This window comes from Anopheles coluzzii, chromosome 2, assembly GCF_943734685.1.
Source record: "Anopheles coluzzii chromosome 2, AcolN3, whole genome shotgun sequence".
Lineage (NCBI taxonomy): Eukaryota > Metazoa > Arthropoda > Insecta > Diptera > Culicidae > Anopheles > Anopheles coluzzii.
This window is the reverse complement of record NC_064670.1, coordinates 119,700,773-119,716,133: the sequence shown is the minus strand read 5'-3', so window position 1 is coordinate 119,716,133 and position 15,361 is coordinate 119,700,773. Positions and strand designations below refer to the sequence as shown.

The following is a 15,361-nucleotide window of genomic DNA, read 5'->3' as shown; positions in this document are numbered from 1 at the left end:
TTCACTTACGTATCTGAAGACTAAGACAATACACAGCTTGTGACGTCATCGCTGGACGCCAGACGTTCTTCTACTTGATTGACGGATGTTGCAGCAAATTGACATTCATCTTCCCGTACTTGATTAGGTGTAGCGTTGCATGTGGCTTGTTGAGTACGCTGGAAGTAGCAAAGCAAAGGAACAAACGTTGTAGAAAATTCAATAAATTTCAATAAATGGAGAAACAAAAAAAAAACGCGATACAAAGGTAGAAACGGTACGGACATTAAAGTAAAACATAAATGCACCCCCTGCTCTACACACCCGGCATAAAGCTCGAACCACGAACAAAGGCGAATTACATGAGCGAAATTTCATTTTCTAAATGGCATACAACATAATTCCGCCCATTTCCTAGGAGGCATTACCCTCATAATAATTTAGATTATTTTACCTTTCACCTCACTTTATCTCTACTCGGTGTAGGGAGTGCGTTTGCCGAGGCTAAACGAAAAAGGGTTTTTAAAATTACACTCCCACTGCCCCAGGAACCGAAATACCAGCACCAGCACGCGGTACCGGGTTCCGAATCGTTTTTTATTAGTTTAACCTTCATTTTTCTTCCAACCAGCTAAGATGACTTTGGCCATCGCAGCGAAGACTTCATTGTCTTGCGAACGTTCTGTGGGCCGAGGGAATTGCCGGAGAATAATCCCTCGCTTTTGATAAAACGATAACCCCGAGAAAAGGTAACATCGCCCCTTGCGTATTCATTGCTCTATTGAATCTCTCTCGCTCTGTGAGCGACCGAAGACAAAATACAGGTGTGTCGGGTAGATGGTTTAAGTCAAAAGGAAGCGGTATCTTTTATGATAGACCTTTTAAAATAACAGTGGAAAAGAAAACAATACAGCAAAGGGAAACATTTTTATCCAAAAACTTTAACAGATGGTAGATGCATATGCTCAAGGTTAAACGTACACTGAAAAATGTTATCCTACACCCTTTACCCATTCTGTATCACTCCGATTCAACACAGCCTTTAAACATGTTTTATTCCTTCTTAAAAATGTACCTTGAAAACTCACATAACATCCTTTCCTTATTCCCTCCTCTCACAAATCATTTTTCTTTCCACAACCGGTGGTAACGATTGTTGTAACTTCTTCGACGTAGACGAGCGGGCGCTCAACAAATGCATGAATAATAAATAACTTAAAAGATCATCATTATAACTGTCGGGAAAAACGAGGAAAAGGGCGTTAGCCGAAGCCGCAGATCCTGGGGACAGATCGGTTCGATAGAGTAAAGCGATAAGAAAAGTTACCCCACCGGGTAATGTTAAAGCAAAGGAAAGGGGACTTACCTTTCTGCCCCTGTAGCCGCTGCCTTTTATAACACAGTGGACCAACTTTTGGAACACGCGTTTTGTGCATAAATTTACTTTTCCTTTTTGCTCGAACGCTTTTCAGACTTCAGCCGACTTTACAGATATACGGGAAGCGGGAACTTGGCGGTAACGAATGGAAACTGTTTTGATGACAAACCACAAAGACGAGGAACGTGCCGGATCAGATCGGAGCAAAAGGTGTAAACGTGATCACAATTCTTCCCCGGTTGAAAGGTGAATCCGAAATGATCGATCAGAGGAACAGAAGATGGATGGAAAAGTTTTTTGGTGTATAGAAAGTTTTTTAATAGAATTGGCAACAGATTGTTGTTGTTGGATTTAGCAGAAATACTAAATTAAAAATGTTTAGTAACATTATTCTTTAAAGTAACTGGAGTTCTGATTTTTATTAATTTATGTAATTTTCATTACACGTTTTTTGGTGAAGCGACCTTATTATATTTGTATCGAATCTTCAATCACTGTTTGAAAACAATTGAAAGCCTTCATCACGGTGGCAAAAACACATCACGTCTGGCAGGCCTGGTATTGATTTGCCTTTACCCAAATAAGCCACTCAGTAGCAAACGTTAAATCCAAGCTGGAGGTCTATAAAAAATGATCAATAAAATGTAAAACCTCATACGCATAAGCTGTGTCAAGGATGAGAATATATATAGTTTCCCTCTTGATGAAGCGATCCTCGCATATCAGCGACAAACAATAAAAAAGGATCCATATTTTCCCTCCGCGACGGTACGATGATATCTCCAATCAGCGGGAAACCGAAATCGCTCATCGCTTGACAACCCAAGCCACCGTCTTCACCGGCCGGACGAGGTATGTGACTGTGTGTCTGTAAGGGTGTCTGTAAATACTAAACGAACAACAACAAAAAGCAACAACTTCCACTGCACCCGCTTACACCATTAAGTAACCATCCCAAGCTCTCCATTTGCTAGATGCTCCAAGATTTCCATTCCGTTTCCAGTCGCTCGCGAAGAAGCAGCAGCAGCAGCAGCAGAATAACTTTGTCGAATAACTTTTCAACTTTGTCATAAATTTGGAGCCAAACGAGCGTTTCCTTTTGCTGCCGCAATCTCCTCCCCCCCCCTCCCTCTCCTTCTACCCCTTGAACGCTCTTTTGTTCCCAAAGGCTCGTAAGAATGATTAACGGCCCCTTGCAAACCGTGTCCCGTGCATGGGGGTTTGTGGGTTTTGTTTCTCAAAGTGAACGGGCAAAAAGCGACAGAAGCAGACAGTCGTTGCCGGTGAAGACGGTCAAAATGTGGGATACAGACTTACTAAGTAAGTAGCGGAAACCATTTCGGTAGTAAAGCCTGCATGCCTATGCCATGCCTTGTGAGCTGCGGGGCAGCTTCGAATAAGTGGAAATTGGGATCATGCGTGCAATTACCTGCTGTTTTAAACTTGTTTTTAGTTTACACGAGTTTCGATGTGGATAAGTAGAGCTTAAAGAATGAAAACGATTTATTTTGAGTACAATTGAAGCTTAATACTATTTCACATTTTTACAGCATTTAGTCTAGAAATGCTTGTAACTCAATTCCCTAATCTCTTTTGCTCTGTAAGGTTTTACATTTATTCTGCTCTGTTAGGTGTCATCCTTTTTTTGAGGTGTAAAATGACTTTTTGAGGTGTAAAATGACGTATTGCGTGATATCAAGTTATTTTGCTCCATATCATCCAATCTCACACAAACCACAATACTTGGATATTGGAAGCAGTGGATACGAAAGAAAAGTTTGTTTTTTTTGTGTCGCTTTATTGACTAACTTAACACCGCTGCGTTTGCGTCTGGCTAAGCCGGTTGCTACAAACAGAATGCCGTTTCAATTCGAATTTCACCGCTCGCTCTTACCACTACCAGTATAAATTCATCGCATACGCGTTTCTACCTGCTCGCCGGTTTCTAGCCTCGTGCTCTTGCTCCCACACTTACTTGCCAAACAAGGCTACACGTACACCAATACACCTAATGGCGATTCGCTCGACTTATTATATCGATACATACGTACGTGCCTACCGTCAACTACAAATGTCGTTCCGTGTGGCACGATGCATCCCTCTCTCTCTCTCCTCTTCATCTTCCGTTATCAACGGAACAATACTCTAACATTTAAATAACAGTTCTAAAGTTGACGAAATGATGTTAAGACGACGAGATTTTTCTACAATTGTCTACTCCAGAATAGTTTCCATAATATAAATTATTCTAATATTTATGTTAACAAAACAATACAGCAATATGGATAAAAGCCTTCGCCGCTCTGCACACATTGCTCTGCACTTCAAAACATTCTCTTTCATTCATGATGCCTCAGGTTCCTTTGCACTTTAAACATCCTCAACCCATTCACATGCTACATCCATCCTCCATCCATTCTTCCACTTATTATCTTTGTTTTACCGAACGTACAAAATTTTGGATAAAGCAACGAGGAATGTAGGTTAAACATACTCATCCAACATCACGGCGAGATACACACAAAAAAGCCCCCACACCCACAAACCGGGGCTCAGCGCAACAGCGAAGCTCATCAAACCATCCAGCCCCGCGTTCCCCGATCCAACCCGGGCCGTATTAGCTGTGGCTAACCGTTAATTCATGAGCTATTTGCCGCGAGTTTCGCTGTAACTCGATTCCTTCAGCGCCGGCTCAAGGATCGAGCTCATTCGCCGCGTCCGCTCGAAAGCCGCCTACCGGTATTAGCACGATGTGGTTGGCCTTTAGCACATTATACAGACCGACCGAAAGCTCCGTTCGGTTGGACGGGTGTGGGCGAAAACGGGGTCTGGTTGCAGATGATGGAAGGGTCGGCTGTCGGCGGTGCCGGAATTCACTCTGACGGTAAGAAGATTTATGAGCTCGTGCAACAGGATATCTTCATAAGTGTGCTTCCAGGCACACTCCGTACCACCCTGCGTTCCTCATTCGCCCCCCATTAGCGAGAGAGGGAGGAATACCCGAGCACTTCCCGGTTCCGGGGATGAAGACGGTTGCGCTGGTGCAAAATGGTGCCGTTTACGTCAGCGCATAATCGTTGCAACCGTCAAAGACGTTCAAGTGCGACCTTCTTCACAGCGAGCGAGCTGTGTGTGTGTGTGTGTACATGGCACAACCAGCTTTCATATGCAAATCCGTCTCACTGCCTTCTCCTGATGCATGAAAAAAGGCTAACGCTGCTCCGCCTTGTGTATACATGCACCCGTGGTGCACCATCCGCAGTCCTGGAGGGGGGGTGGCAATAATAACAACAGTAATGGAACAGAGCAAAAGCAAAAAAGCCACCGGGACAAGGTGTCGAAAGTTTTTCATCAATCTTTGACTGAGAAGAGTCGCTGTACGCGGTGTGAACAGGGTCGCCCGTACTCGTTGAGGCAGAGATTTATGAGATTTGTGACCAAACTTTCAAATCCGACGTCATCATGCAGCCGCGGGAATCGCATCGTGATGGAGGAGGTGCAACGAAGACTGATGGAAACTAAACGGTGCACTCCCCCCTCCTCCTTTTTTTCTAATGAACTTTACTGACGAGTGCGGGTGCGGCAATATTACGAGTGTTGCGAGCAGTTTTTTGTGTGTGTGCCATCGTTACATTTGCATGATTTATCCAGAGTGCTGCAATTGACGGGCAGGAATTCTTGTGCAAAGATGCAATAGAATTTAATCCACCTGGTTTCTTTGGAATATGTTACAGGATGTATTTCCACCGAGGCGATAATAAGCATTTCTCAGAAGCTACACTACAATGCTCAGGAGAATATTGTTTGCGTTATGGTATGCTGATACTTGAAGGATTTCCAAGAGTTTACAAGAATTTGAAGCAAAAAAAGTGTGCTCCTTATGCGTTGTATATTAACATAAAGCTTTATCATTACATATAGGGGGAACAGTTTAATTAATGTCATTGGAAGAATATGAAGAAAGACACCCGAGATTCTTTGACATCATTCATGATGTTCGTACCTCAAACTCAATTGTTTCCTTTTTTAAATAAATTTAGGTTCCTTAAGTTCCTTAGTTTTCTTTGATTTTCAATGGTTATTCAAGACTTTTGTTATAAAGTGATCCAGTATGGAATGCAATCTGTGGTTTTTAATCCCGTAAGATGCAGGATGCTCATAACAAGTGTTGGTTTATTCAAAAGTTCATTTTGCTCAAGCATCAACGGTTCTTTATACTACTTTATCAAACTTGATAACTAAAATTAACGCAAAAGTCAACATTACACCTCCTCAACATAAAAATAACGCCTCCCACACGTATAGTTCCGTAATAGCTGATGATAATCTTAACCCTACCAGCTGAGCTTGTCACGTCCTGCGTGCTTTAGGTGAGCGTATACTCCTACCAACCATCGATTCCTCCAGAGTGATAAACTTCATCAATACACGAAATGAAGAAAGAAAACGACTGACAAACGAACATCTCAGCCCAAACACGTACACACATACATCTTTCACACGCATTTCATCGGACGAGCAGCTATAAACGGAAACCATCACTCAATAGCTCGATAACTACACAACCAATCACTTACCTACACCAACGCCAACCCCCCCAACGGTGTGGGTCACATGGTCTTCACCAAGCGAAACGATGGCCACCATACCGCCCCCATCGCATCGGAGGACGCAGGACGAATGCTAAGGACGGATATTTGATTATGTTATTAAGTGAACAAATATTCCCTCGAAACGATGTTCCCTCGTCGATGTGTCTTGCTGAAACCGAACTGCTTCGCCTGTTCCAACTTCTTCCGGGCGGCTTCACGTTGCCGTTGTTGACAAAAACGGATACAAACACAATTTTGTGTCTAGCTTCTTGTTACTATTCGATTTCCTTCCTCTTCAGGGTTGTGTTTTTTTTCGCTCTCTCTCTTCTCCTTGCCCGGGTGACACAACACATTGGAATTCCTCGTTCGAGAGATTAAGCACGCAGTTGTCAATTGATGAAAGTCTAACAAAGACACACCAGCGCAGTCGAGGCACGCGATTTAATACATCGACTGGAGCTTTCTGGGCACTCAGCACACTACAGTCAATGTGCTGTGTCTTCGCCCCACCTTTACCAATGCGTGGGAGAAAAACTTCCAAACAGATTTTGTGCCTTTTTTTTGTTTATCTCCCGGACGGATGTCAAGTTTTGTTGCCATCCCCGTTCAAAGACAGCCTGGACACAAGTTTTCCGTCAAACGTAGGGCCCAACCCCCTGTTTGCCGGGCCAAAGACAAATTAACTTTGCAGCGTGGCTGAAGCATGACCGGGCCGGGTCGGTAAAATCGAATCATGGAACGTACAGCGTCCCATTGAAGCGCGTTACCAGCAAATGTCCTACGGCGCTTCGAGTGGCGGTGAGCGTTGCCGAACCGTAGCCGGAACCAACCCGAGAGATGGTCCCATCTTACTGACAGTATCAATTTTCGGTCAAGCATTGCGTAAAAGGACACATCTCTTGTCGCGATAAGAGAGCAAGAGAAAGAGCGAGGGAGAGAGAGATAGAGAGAGGGAAGGACGCTGGGACACAGCCCGAACCACCGCACCGACGTCAATGCCAACGTCAAAATGCGAAGCCTGCCCAAACTACCCCGACTCGTGCCCTTGTTGTACACTTCCCGGTGCGTTCTGGCGTAATGTGCCAGCGTTTCTTTGTGCCGGTGGCATCGTACTTTTATGTTGCCATTTTCCTGCTGCGCCTACCAGCCTCCCAAAATGCTGCCCAAAATGCGACCGCCGGGCATCGTCAGGAAAACGCATGTCCCGGGACGGAAAATGTCAACGTGGCTTGGTGCCTGTGTCCGCTCGGCTTGATGGAAAGATTGAGCAAAGAACAACTCGAAACGAAAGCAAAAACAAAAAACCAACCAAAAAAAAGCCGAACCACATGAACGTCTCATCCCAAAACCCGATACCGACGAAGCGGTAGAATTATCGATTCCATTTGCACTGGGCACCAACGGCAGGACAGCGTAGCCCGATTCCGGGCACGTACCGGCAAAGGGCCGATCGAATAAGCTCGGAAAAATCCACCGAATTAGCATCCGCTTGTAGAATGAGGATTTAAGCGCTTCGATTATTTTGAGACACTGAATCGGTACTCGATCAAAATCCGGCACTCCCGCTGGCTTGGCTGGTGCGCTCTGGTGGGTTGTGTTTTCGAAACGGACAGCGATTTTATCACACACGCACACACACACAAACACCTACCGTACCGGGCTGTCTAATGAAACTTCATGAGGGCACTGGATTTTGGGGCAGATCCGAACGCTGGTTCTCGTCCTGGTAGCAATCGGTCTGTAGAAGAGTGGGTTTGAAAGCCCTTTAAATTGTCCCATGGATTAGCATTTGAGGAAAAGGTTGAGAACATCAATTTTATTTCAAAAAGGGAGTATGTCTAGCACAGCTCATCAGAAGGATATTGTGGATTATGAGGGATTAGAGCAATATTGTGTTAATAATTATGATTTACTACGCGTTCAACTACTAAACATCATTTCATAATTATATAATCATTCATCATTGTGATACAATTTTCTTGTACTCGATTACCACTAACTATTTAAGGTCAACTTTCAAAGCCTCAAGATGTCTAATTAAACTACGCTTAGGGGTTTGTTATTAAACTACATTCTCAACCTTCTCGGTATACGTTCTTACCTTCATTTCTTATGTACATAAATGCCTCCTCCATCCTAACTTCCAGCTTTATCCGGCAAGTGATACTATTTAAATAAATTTCCACCTTCAACGGTATACAACCGGCTTCAAGATGTTACGCTTCGCCTGAGAAAACACCGATTGTCCTTCGCGGCGTAATTTAAACGTGGCGTGCAGTTTACTGCACGCAACATCCCCTAAAGCTACCACCATTTGCAGCGATACGTTACACGCCACGGCACCACCGTGCGCAAGAAGCCGGGCAGGGCAGCGATACATTCTTGCCAACTACTTGCTTCTTCTAGCAAACACCTTCGATGTTCCTACCGGGATGCATTCGATTCTCTACAATCCCGTCTCGCAGCGAACGCATTATAAAGCAACCTGGTGCGAGTGCCAAACCGGGTGCCACACAAAACCGACAAAGACACCAGGCACGCGTGCTGTAAGCGTAACCGTTTTGCCAATAATTTTGCCCGGACCCGGGAAGGTGATCCCGTACAGCCCGGGTGGTTGTGTGTGTGTGTGTATGTACACAGCCGAAAAGGTGCAATACAACGCACAACAATAACAGACCGACGGGAGGATTTCTCCGCGGAAGAATAGAGCCCGGGGAAGGGATGGGAGAAGGGCACGACAGCAACACGGTAGCGAAAATCTGTTCCGCTATTTGCATAAACAACTTCAATATTAATTATGGCGAATTTATTGCTAATTTAAGTCCCTACATTCGACTACCGCGTGCACCGACGAGCCGGCGCGTGTGTGTGTGTGTGTGTGTGTATGTGTGTGCCGTGTTGCCCGAACTCAGTCGTCCCCGTCATTACACGGGCTGATACACACTCGCACGGGACGACACCTTTTGGGGAGGAGGATCGATGGGCAGATGACGGTGTTTGCTCAACGGGAAAGGACGAGAAGTTGCTTCCAATAGAGTCGCATTTTGATACGACACTGGAGAGCCTTCCCGCTTGTACGTTTGAGTGTGTGTGTGTGTGTGTGTGTGCCAAATATCAAACAGTCCCTTTGTTGAAGCTTCCGTGCGGATGGGTCTATTTGTGCAACTTGGACGAATATTTTAGACATAACAGTGGAATTTTTAGTGGACAAATCAACATATTCAAATATTAAAAGTCATTGAGCAGCTTTCTCACTGCTTTCAATAAATATTGAAAAAAATAAACTCATTTTAAAATGAAAAAATGTCAATAAACGATATAATAACATCAGTAAGGACCTCAAAATTGCGAAAAGAACGGTCACATTCGGTACGGCAAAGATCCAGATGAATACATCTGCTCCTAATTATTTCAATCACCTGCTCATCACTTATCTTCTCGTATATTAAATTATGAATATTTATACACCAGCTAATCCAGCCAGGCAGACACATCGTTCCCACTCCCCAACTCTACCCATACCATACCTATACCGAGGGTACTCTTTAATAAGCAAATTAACTAAGCTCATTACCCTGCTCACGGTCGGCTGCACGTACACGGGATCTAATTAATGTCACACCTCTCTCACACTCATATACACACACACTCATAAATGTCTAACCCCGTTTATGTATCATGAGCCGAAGCAAAGCGTTTAATTTATTTAACACTTTAACCACTCGTTCCCCATTAACGATTTATCTTCATTCTAGCAGAGCATTAATTTTACCCAGCGTGTGTGTGTGTGTGTACGTTTTTTCTTTCTTTCTTTTTTGTGCACGATCTCTCACTCCCTTTGTTGTTGGCCAAGTTCCGCCACCTTCTACTGTTTCTAGAGATCATGCTGTGAAGTACACGCTTTCGTCACCTTTACAATTCTTCCTGCTACAAGCACCATGGCTGTACCATGGCTATGATACACTCACCTGGGCGTGGAAGGTAGTGCAAAAGCGACAACAACAAAAAACACGAAACCTTCCCCAAAGTGACGTGTCAACCGGCCAAAACGAAACTTGTCCATAGTGCCCCGGACGAGTTGTGTCGAGTGAGCCACCGCGATGCTTCTCGCACTGCTCGACCGTGTGCTGCTCAAAACCCATCGTCACTAAGAGCCGGGGGTCGTTCAAAGGACTTTTGCTACACGCAATCCCGCCCGCGCAAGGCCCTTGGCAGCGGCGTTTGTTGATGGTGAAGAGAGTCACCCGGCCTGTATTGCTGTCACCGAGCGTTTCGAGCGTCTTCATTCGCTGTGTGTATGTGTGTTTGTGTTCCTCGTTGTGATACACTTTATAATGTGTGCACACACTCGAGCGAACGATCAAAGGACATTATTTCTCGGGGAGCACACACACACACAAACACACAAACACACAAGCAACATATACACCCTACTTATGTTGCTCGTGATACTTTAGCAGTCGACGGGTATTTTGGGGGAAAGGGGCAGTACGCGTCTTTGTAGAAGCGTGTAGCAGCACGAACATGCACGAACCGTGTGCTGCCGCCACACGCGACAAATAACATCATAAACACCGTCGCCGACAATGATGACGATGTTGCCGTGTCCGCCGCCCGACCAAGACGTCCCGCCCAGGCTAACATGCGCCAGCTTGGACCTTCTCTCGGATGGTGTAAAATTATGAAGTCAGGAGCTTGCTGGCAGGAGCAATATGTTTGGGGTGAAAGTTTACAGGAAGCAGCTATGTTACCGATACACTTCCTCTATCGATGGATGCCATTTTGTATGTGGTAGCTTGCGGGAAGGATGAATATTTGAGATGCAAGCATAGAGAAAGGAAGGCAGGAAATAGCACAATGTGTACAGATATGGCAAGAACTATCAAAGAAACATAACACAACATTTACGAAGGCTGTGAGAAGTTGCCAAAATTAATTTCTATAGGAGAAGTCTTAAATATTGGGACAATATTAACAGCTTTCATATATCTCAACCTGAAGCATACATCAATAAATTTAATTAGCATTAGACTAACATTATTACATGATTATTAAACGATTGTCCTCTCTAAAATGATGGTTCGTTCATGTCGAATAGTTTGTTTTATTGTAATCGTTGTACATTTGTTACAAAAAGCCCATAAAAACCGAGCTACTAAAACAACACCGATTGTGGTCAGACAATCAGTACGTATCGCACAACACGCACTGTCAACTCCATCAACCGTAAACTACCAACCATTTACACCATCATCAACACCTCACTAGAAACAGTGCCCCGTGCACCGATCAGTAAGCCACACATTACATTTAGTTGAATTACACGATGAATTAAAAAATCATACAATACGTTCCCATTCCACCCCGTACCTCCAGTGTGGGGTAGAATGCGCACGGAATGGAGTGGAAAATCCCCTAGCCCCAAAACCGCATCCGCGCAAATGCATGCGTAAGCATTATAACGATCAAAACAGTTAGTGGGCCGTTAACTGATACTAACAACCGGTTGACCATAACTGGCTGGAGCGCAAAACCATTATTGCCCTAAAAATAGCTTCCACAGACACACACACAATCCCAGCTGTGTACACCCTTCGCGCACGAAATACGTGCGCACGACCCACAAAACACGCAGCCGAAGCCGGGGTTGAAGGCCTGGCCACTTCCAGGCATCGATTGGAAATTGAAACTAGCACAGTTTCCACATTGCCTGGTTGTGTGTTTCATTGCCAAAATACAAAAGTGGAAAACACAACCTTCCCGTTCATGCGTGAAAACGATTGACGAAAACTTGACGTGTTTGAGGAACATTTTCGAGCGATCGATGTACGGAAAAGGGGAAAGTGAATTTTGGGTTTTTTTTGCTTGCTCCAATTCGCCACACGGGTCATGTTTGATTGGTTGGTTGGAAGGTTAAGTGGAAATGCTTGCTCACCGGAAGGTGAAAGTATCGTTGAACCATTTAATCGATGAGTTGTGTTTTTTTGTGAAATATACATTAGTTTAATATTTTATATCGTATTTTTAATTATTTTTTACCACAGCAAATGCTTAGTTTGTTTTCCAGTTGCTGTTAGTATTAATTTTACTCCATTAATTTGTTTTATAAATTTAGATTAGTAAGCTTAAAGTATACTAAGATTATTTGTTAAATGAATAGTAAATTCAAGTTAAAACTACTGTTGAAGTAACTAATCATACACAAAGTGATACCGTGCACTGATCGATTAATTAAATGTACCTAGCGAATGAAATTGTCACATGTAAACGGCCCCTTGTCTCGAGGCCCCCCCGAAGCAATCAATGGCACGTCCCATCGCCATGAAACAACGCTCGCGAGCAACCAACACCACCGTTCGCAATTGATTTATGCGTGTTGCATGTGCCATTCAGGTCCCATGCAGCCATGCTGGCAGGCGCTGCCGTGCGACAACATGGAATCCCCATCAACATAATCACCATCATCGGTGTGTCATATCGATGCCCCGAACAGTGTGCACTTCACCAGCAGTTCCCTACGTCAACAGTTACTTCGACGTACATATCAACCCACACACCCGTTGTGTGCGAGTTCGTGCGTCAAAATCTGCAAGTTACAATTCATTCACCTCCGCGCGAACCCACCACAACACAGCGCTAATCGCTAACGACATCAACCCGAAATGGTAGTTCGCGGCCAGCCAGCCAGCCAACCCGGTCCGAACCGAGCGAAAGATCCACTAGATGGGCAACAATTATCCCAAAGAGAGTGATAATTACGCTTACAAGCATTTGCACGCACGCCGAATCGTCGACTAAATCGGCCGGTGCAACGTCCAGCCCTGTCGAGCCTGTGTCGGCGCTTTGGCTCCTCCTCTCTCTCTCTGCAATGGAACTACACAAGTCGACGGCCAGTACAAGGGTTTGGGGATACCCCCCGTGGGGGCTTCAGACACGGAAGTGGCGGTACATAATTTCTCAGCTACAGTACAACAATCTACCGCCTCTACAGACCGCTCGAGCGCTCGAGGTAAGAGTTCAATTCCGAAACGATACAACGGGGCTGGCACGCCGGTGTATTTCTGTGTCCAGTGGGCAAGCCTGAGAGGGAAACAGGCGTGCGCTTTCGTGACCCGGGGACACATTCCGGGAGCGATTGCAAACATGCAGTTATGCAATGTTTACTGTTACGGCCGTTTCACTGCGGCGGGCAGGGTGCATACGTGCATACGAGCGCGTGCATACACTTGCGGTCCAGTTGTAGTTGCAGCCAAACGCAGCAATGGAGGCGCCCGGTGGCGTGTGAATGGAAAAGAACAATGAAAAGAGCATTGACAAAAAAATTAACCATTTTTCACTCGCTTTGTACAAGCAGAAAATACAGGTTTCTAGTAGAGAATGCACTCATCGTAGCTTGGTAAGGGTTGGAAAGATAATTACCGAACATTAAGCGTAATTAACATGATTTCCTTGTAGTGCACGTGTATTATCGTATCCAAAAAGAAAAGAATACTATAGTTGATCAAAAAAGTCACCGTGTTGTTTTTTTTTACGAAGAGCAGGAGAATAATTTAACTTCATTAATAAACCGTACGTATGTACGTTTCTCAAGCGAAACGAGCCCACCGTATGTGATCACCACCTACAACGGCTCACCTCCAAACGAGATTGGGGTTTCCCTTTTTTGTTGGCTTTGTCCTCTCATTTCCTTTTTGGCAAAAATGTTAAGTGGTGGTAAAACATCTGCTCGCTTCATGCATGCTCGGCCGCTTATGCAATTGGAAACTTTTTTCAACCACCACCTCACCCTTCTCACCACTGGGTTCACCCAAAAATGTTAATCGAAACACGGATGCACGGACAACCCACGGGGAGGGGGGGAGCAAACTGGACCGGTTGGAGTTTAATGAAAAATTTATAAGCTCGCAGGCACGCAAAGACGACTGACTGAACTATGAATCCCGGTTTAAAAGCTTCCGGTCGCACCCCCCCCAGAGAGCTTTAATATTTAATCCTAGGCCGCTGAGCTGAGGCTCGAGATATGTTCGATGTGGAGTGGAGCGAGCATGGATGGTGGTGCATGTGGGTGAATAAATAATGTTCTGCTGAAAGCTTGGCGTTTCCTTCAAAATGTCTTGCTAAGTGGAAGTTAAAACATTGATGGGCTTTAACACGTGAAAATAGGAAAAGAAGGAAGAAAAAAAACCCTCGCCAGCGCGTGGTACAAGCAATCAAACGAAATTAGAATTCAATTGCATGGAAATGAAGAAAATGAAATAACTTTGTTGTCTCTTTTTTTGGGTGGGAACAAGAGGATTCCAGCGACAGGAATCTCACTGTCATGGATCTTGTGTTATTCACCTGTTGTTGTGCTGTTTGTTTTTGTTTCGGTTTCAACTTTTATTGCAGTGACATTGCTGTGGAAAGGAATGACAAGCAACAATTGGTAACAAGATAAATTCATCTACACGTTAGTCAGCATTTCCACGCCCTACTCATAGACGGCGAAGCGAACGTAATCGTTTTCTATGGCGGTTACATTACAATAAACATTCGAAAGAAATGTAAGACTTGCAACACATTTATTTTGAGCTTGAAGCTCAAACAAGTTACGATAAACTAGTAACACAAGCATCAAAAGCTGTTAGCGATGCTATCTTCTTAATGGATTAGCAAGTAACAGCGTGACCCTAACCTTTAAAACCCAATGTTTTTCAATCGAAATGAGCAAACGCCGCAAGCATGCTAATGAGGCAACCGGTGCAACATGCTCTACACCATCGATCGACAGCCAATCACCTACTCACGTTCCCCTATAGTGGCCCCCAGTCACAATGCAGCTGGTGGAATAAACTTTTCACTCCCTCCCTAAAAAAACTATTCGCAACGCAAGCTTCCGACATGTAAACGGGCACTAATCGACCCGTAATAAACCGCAATGTAAAGCAAACACGTTCGCAAGTATGCAAATAAAGCCTCTGCTTCCCTTTCACTGTATCCCCTACAGGATACGTAGTACGTTCGTTGTTCGTGATAAAGAACACACGAGCTCCAAACCTCCAATTGGGGAGTGTTGCACGTACGCGCGTATGAAAATCGCACTCACCGCTTAAGCAATAAAAGGGGAAACACACACACACACACACACACACACGGCCAGTGCAGCAATTCAATTATTGTCACAAATTGCATCCTAATCCACAATAACGAGCCACATTAACGCAGCTGTTATCTTACTGTACTCTTGTCCTCCGGAACGGTTTAAAAGTGAGAACGGGGAGTGCGGCGGTGGTCGCTTTTGTTGTTTTGGTTTATCCAGCAAACCCCGCTAGCTGATCTGTGATTTTATTGCCGCGGATTTATTGGCCAGCATGCATGCATAATACCTCCTTCCTCTGCTGGCATATTCAAATAAAATCGGCAACCAACCTGT

At 44.6% G+C, this 15,361-nt stretch overlaps 1 protein-coding gene across 7 annotated transcripts in view; it reads right to left on the bottom strand.

The window, feature by feature from the left end:
- The window catches only part of LOC120950193 (uncharacterized), a 183,366-nt gene that overhangs the window by 136,770 nt on the left and 31,235 nt on the right, over window positions 1-15,361 (bottom strand). For all 7 annotated transcript variants that reach the window (XM_040368015.2, XM_049606723.1, XM_040368019.2 and 4 more), the window contains exon 3: window positions 10-158. In XM_040368015.2, coding sequence (XP_040223949.2) covers window positions 10-49 — 40 coding nt within the window. In that variant the 5' untranslated portion in view covers window positions 50-158. The remainder of the gene's footprint in view (window positions 1-9; window positions 159-15,361) is intronic.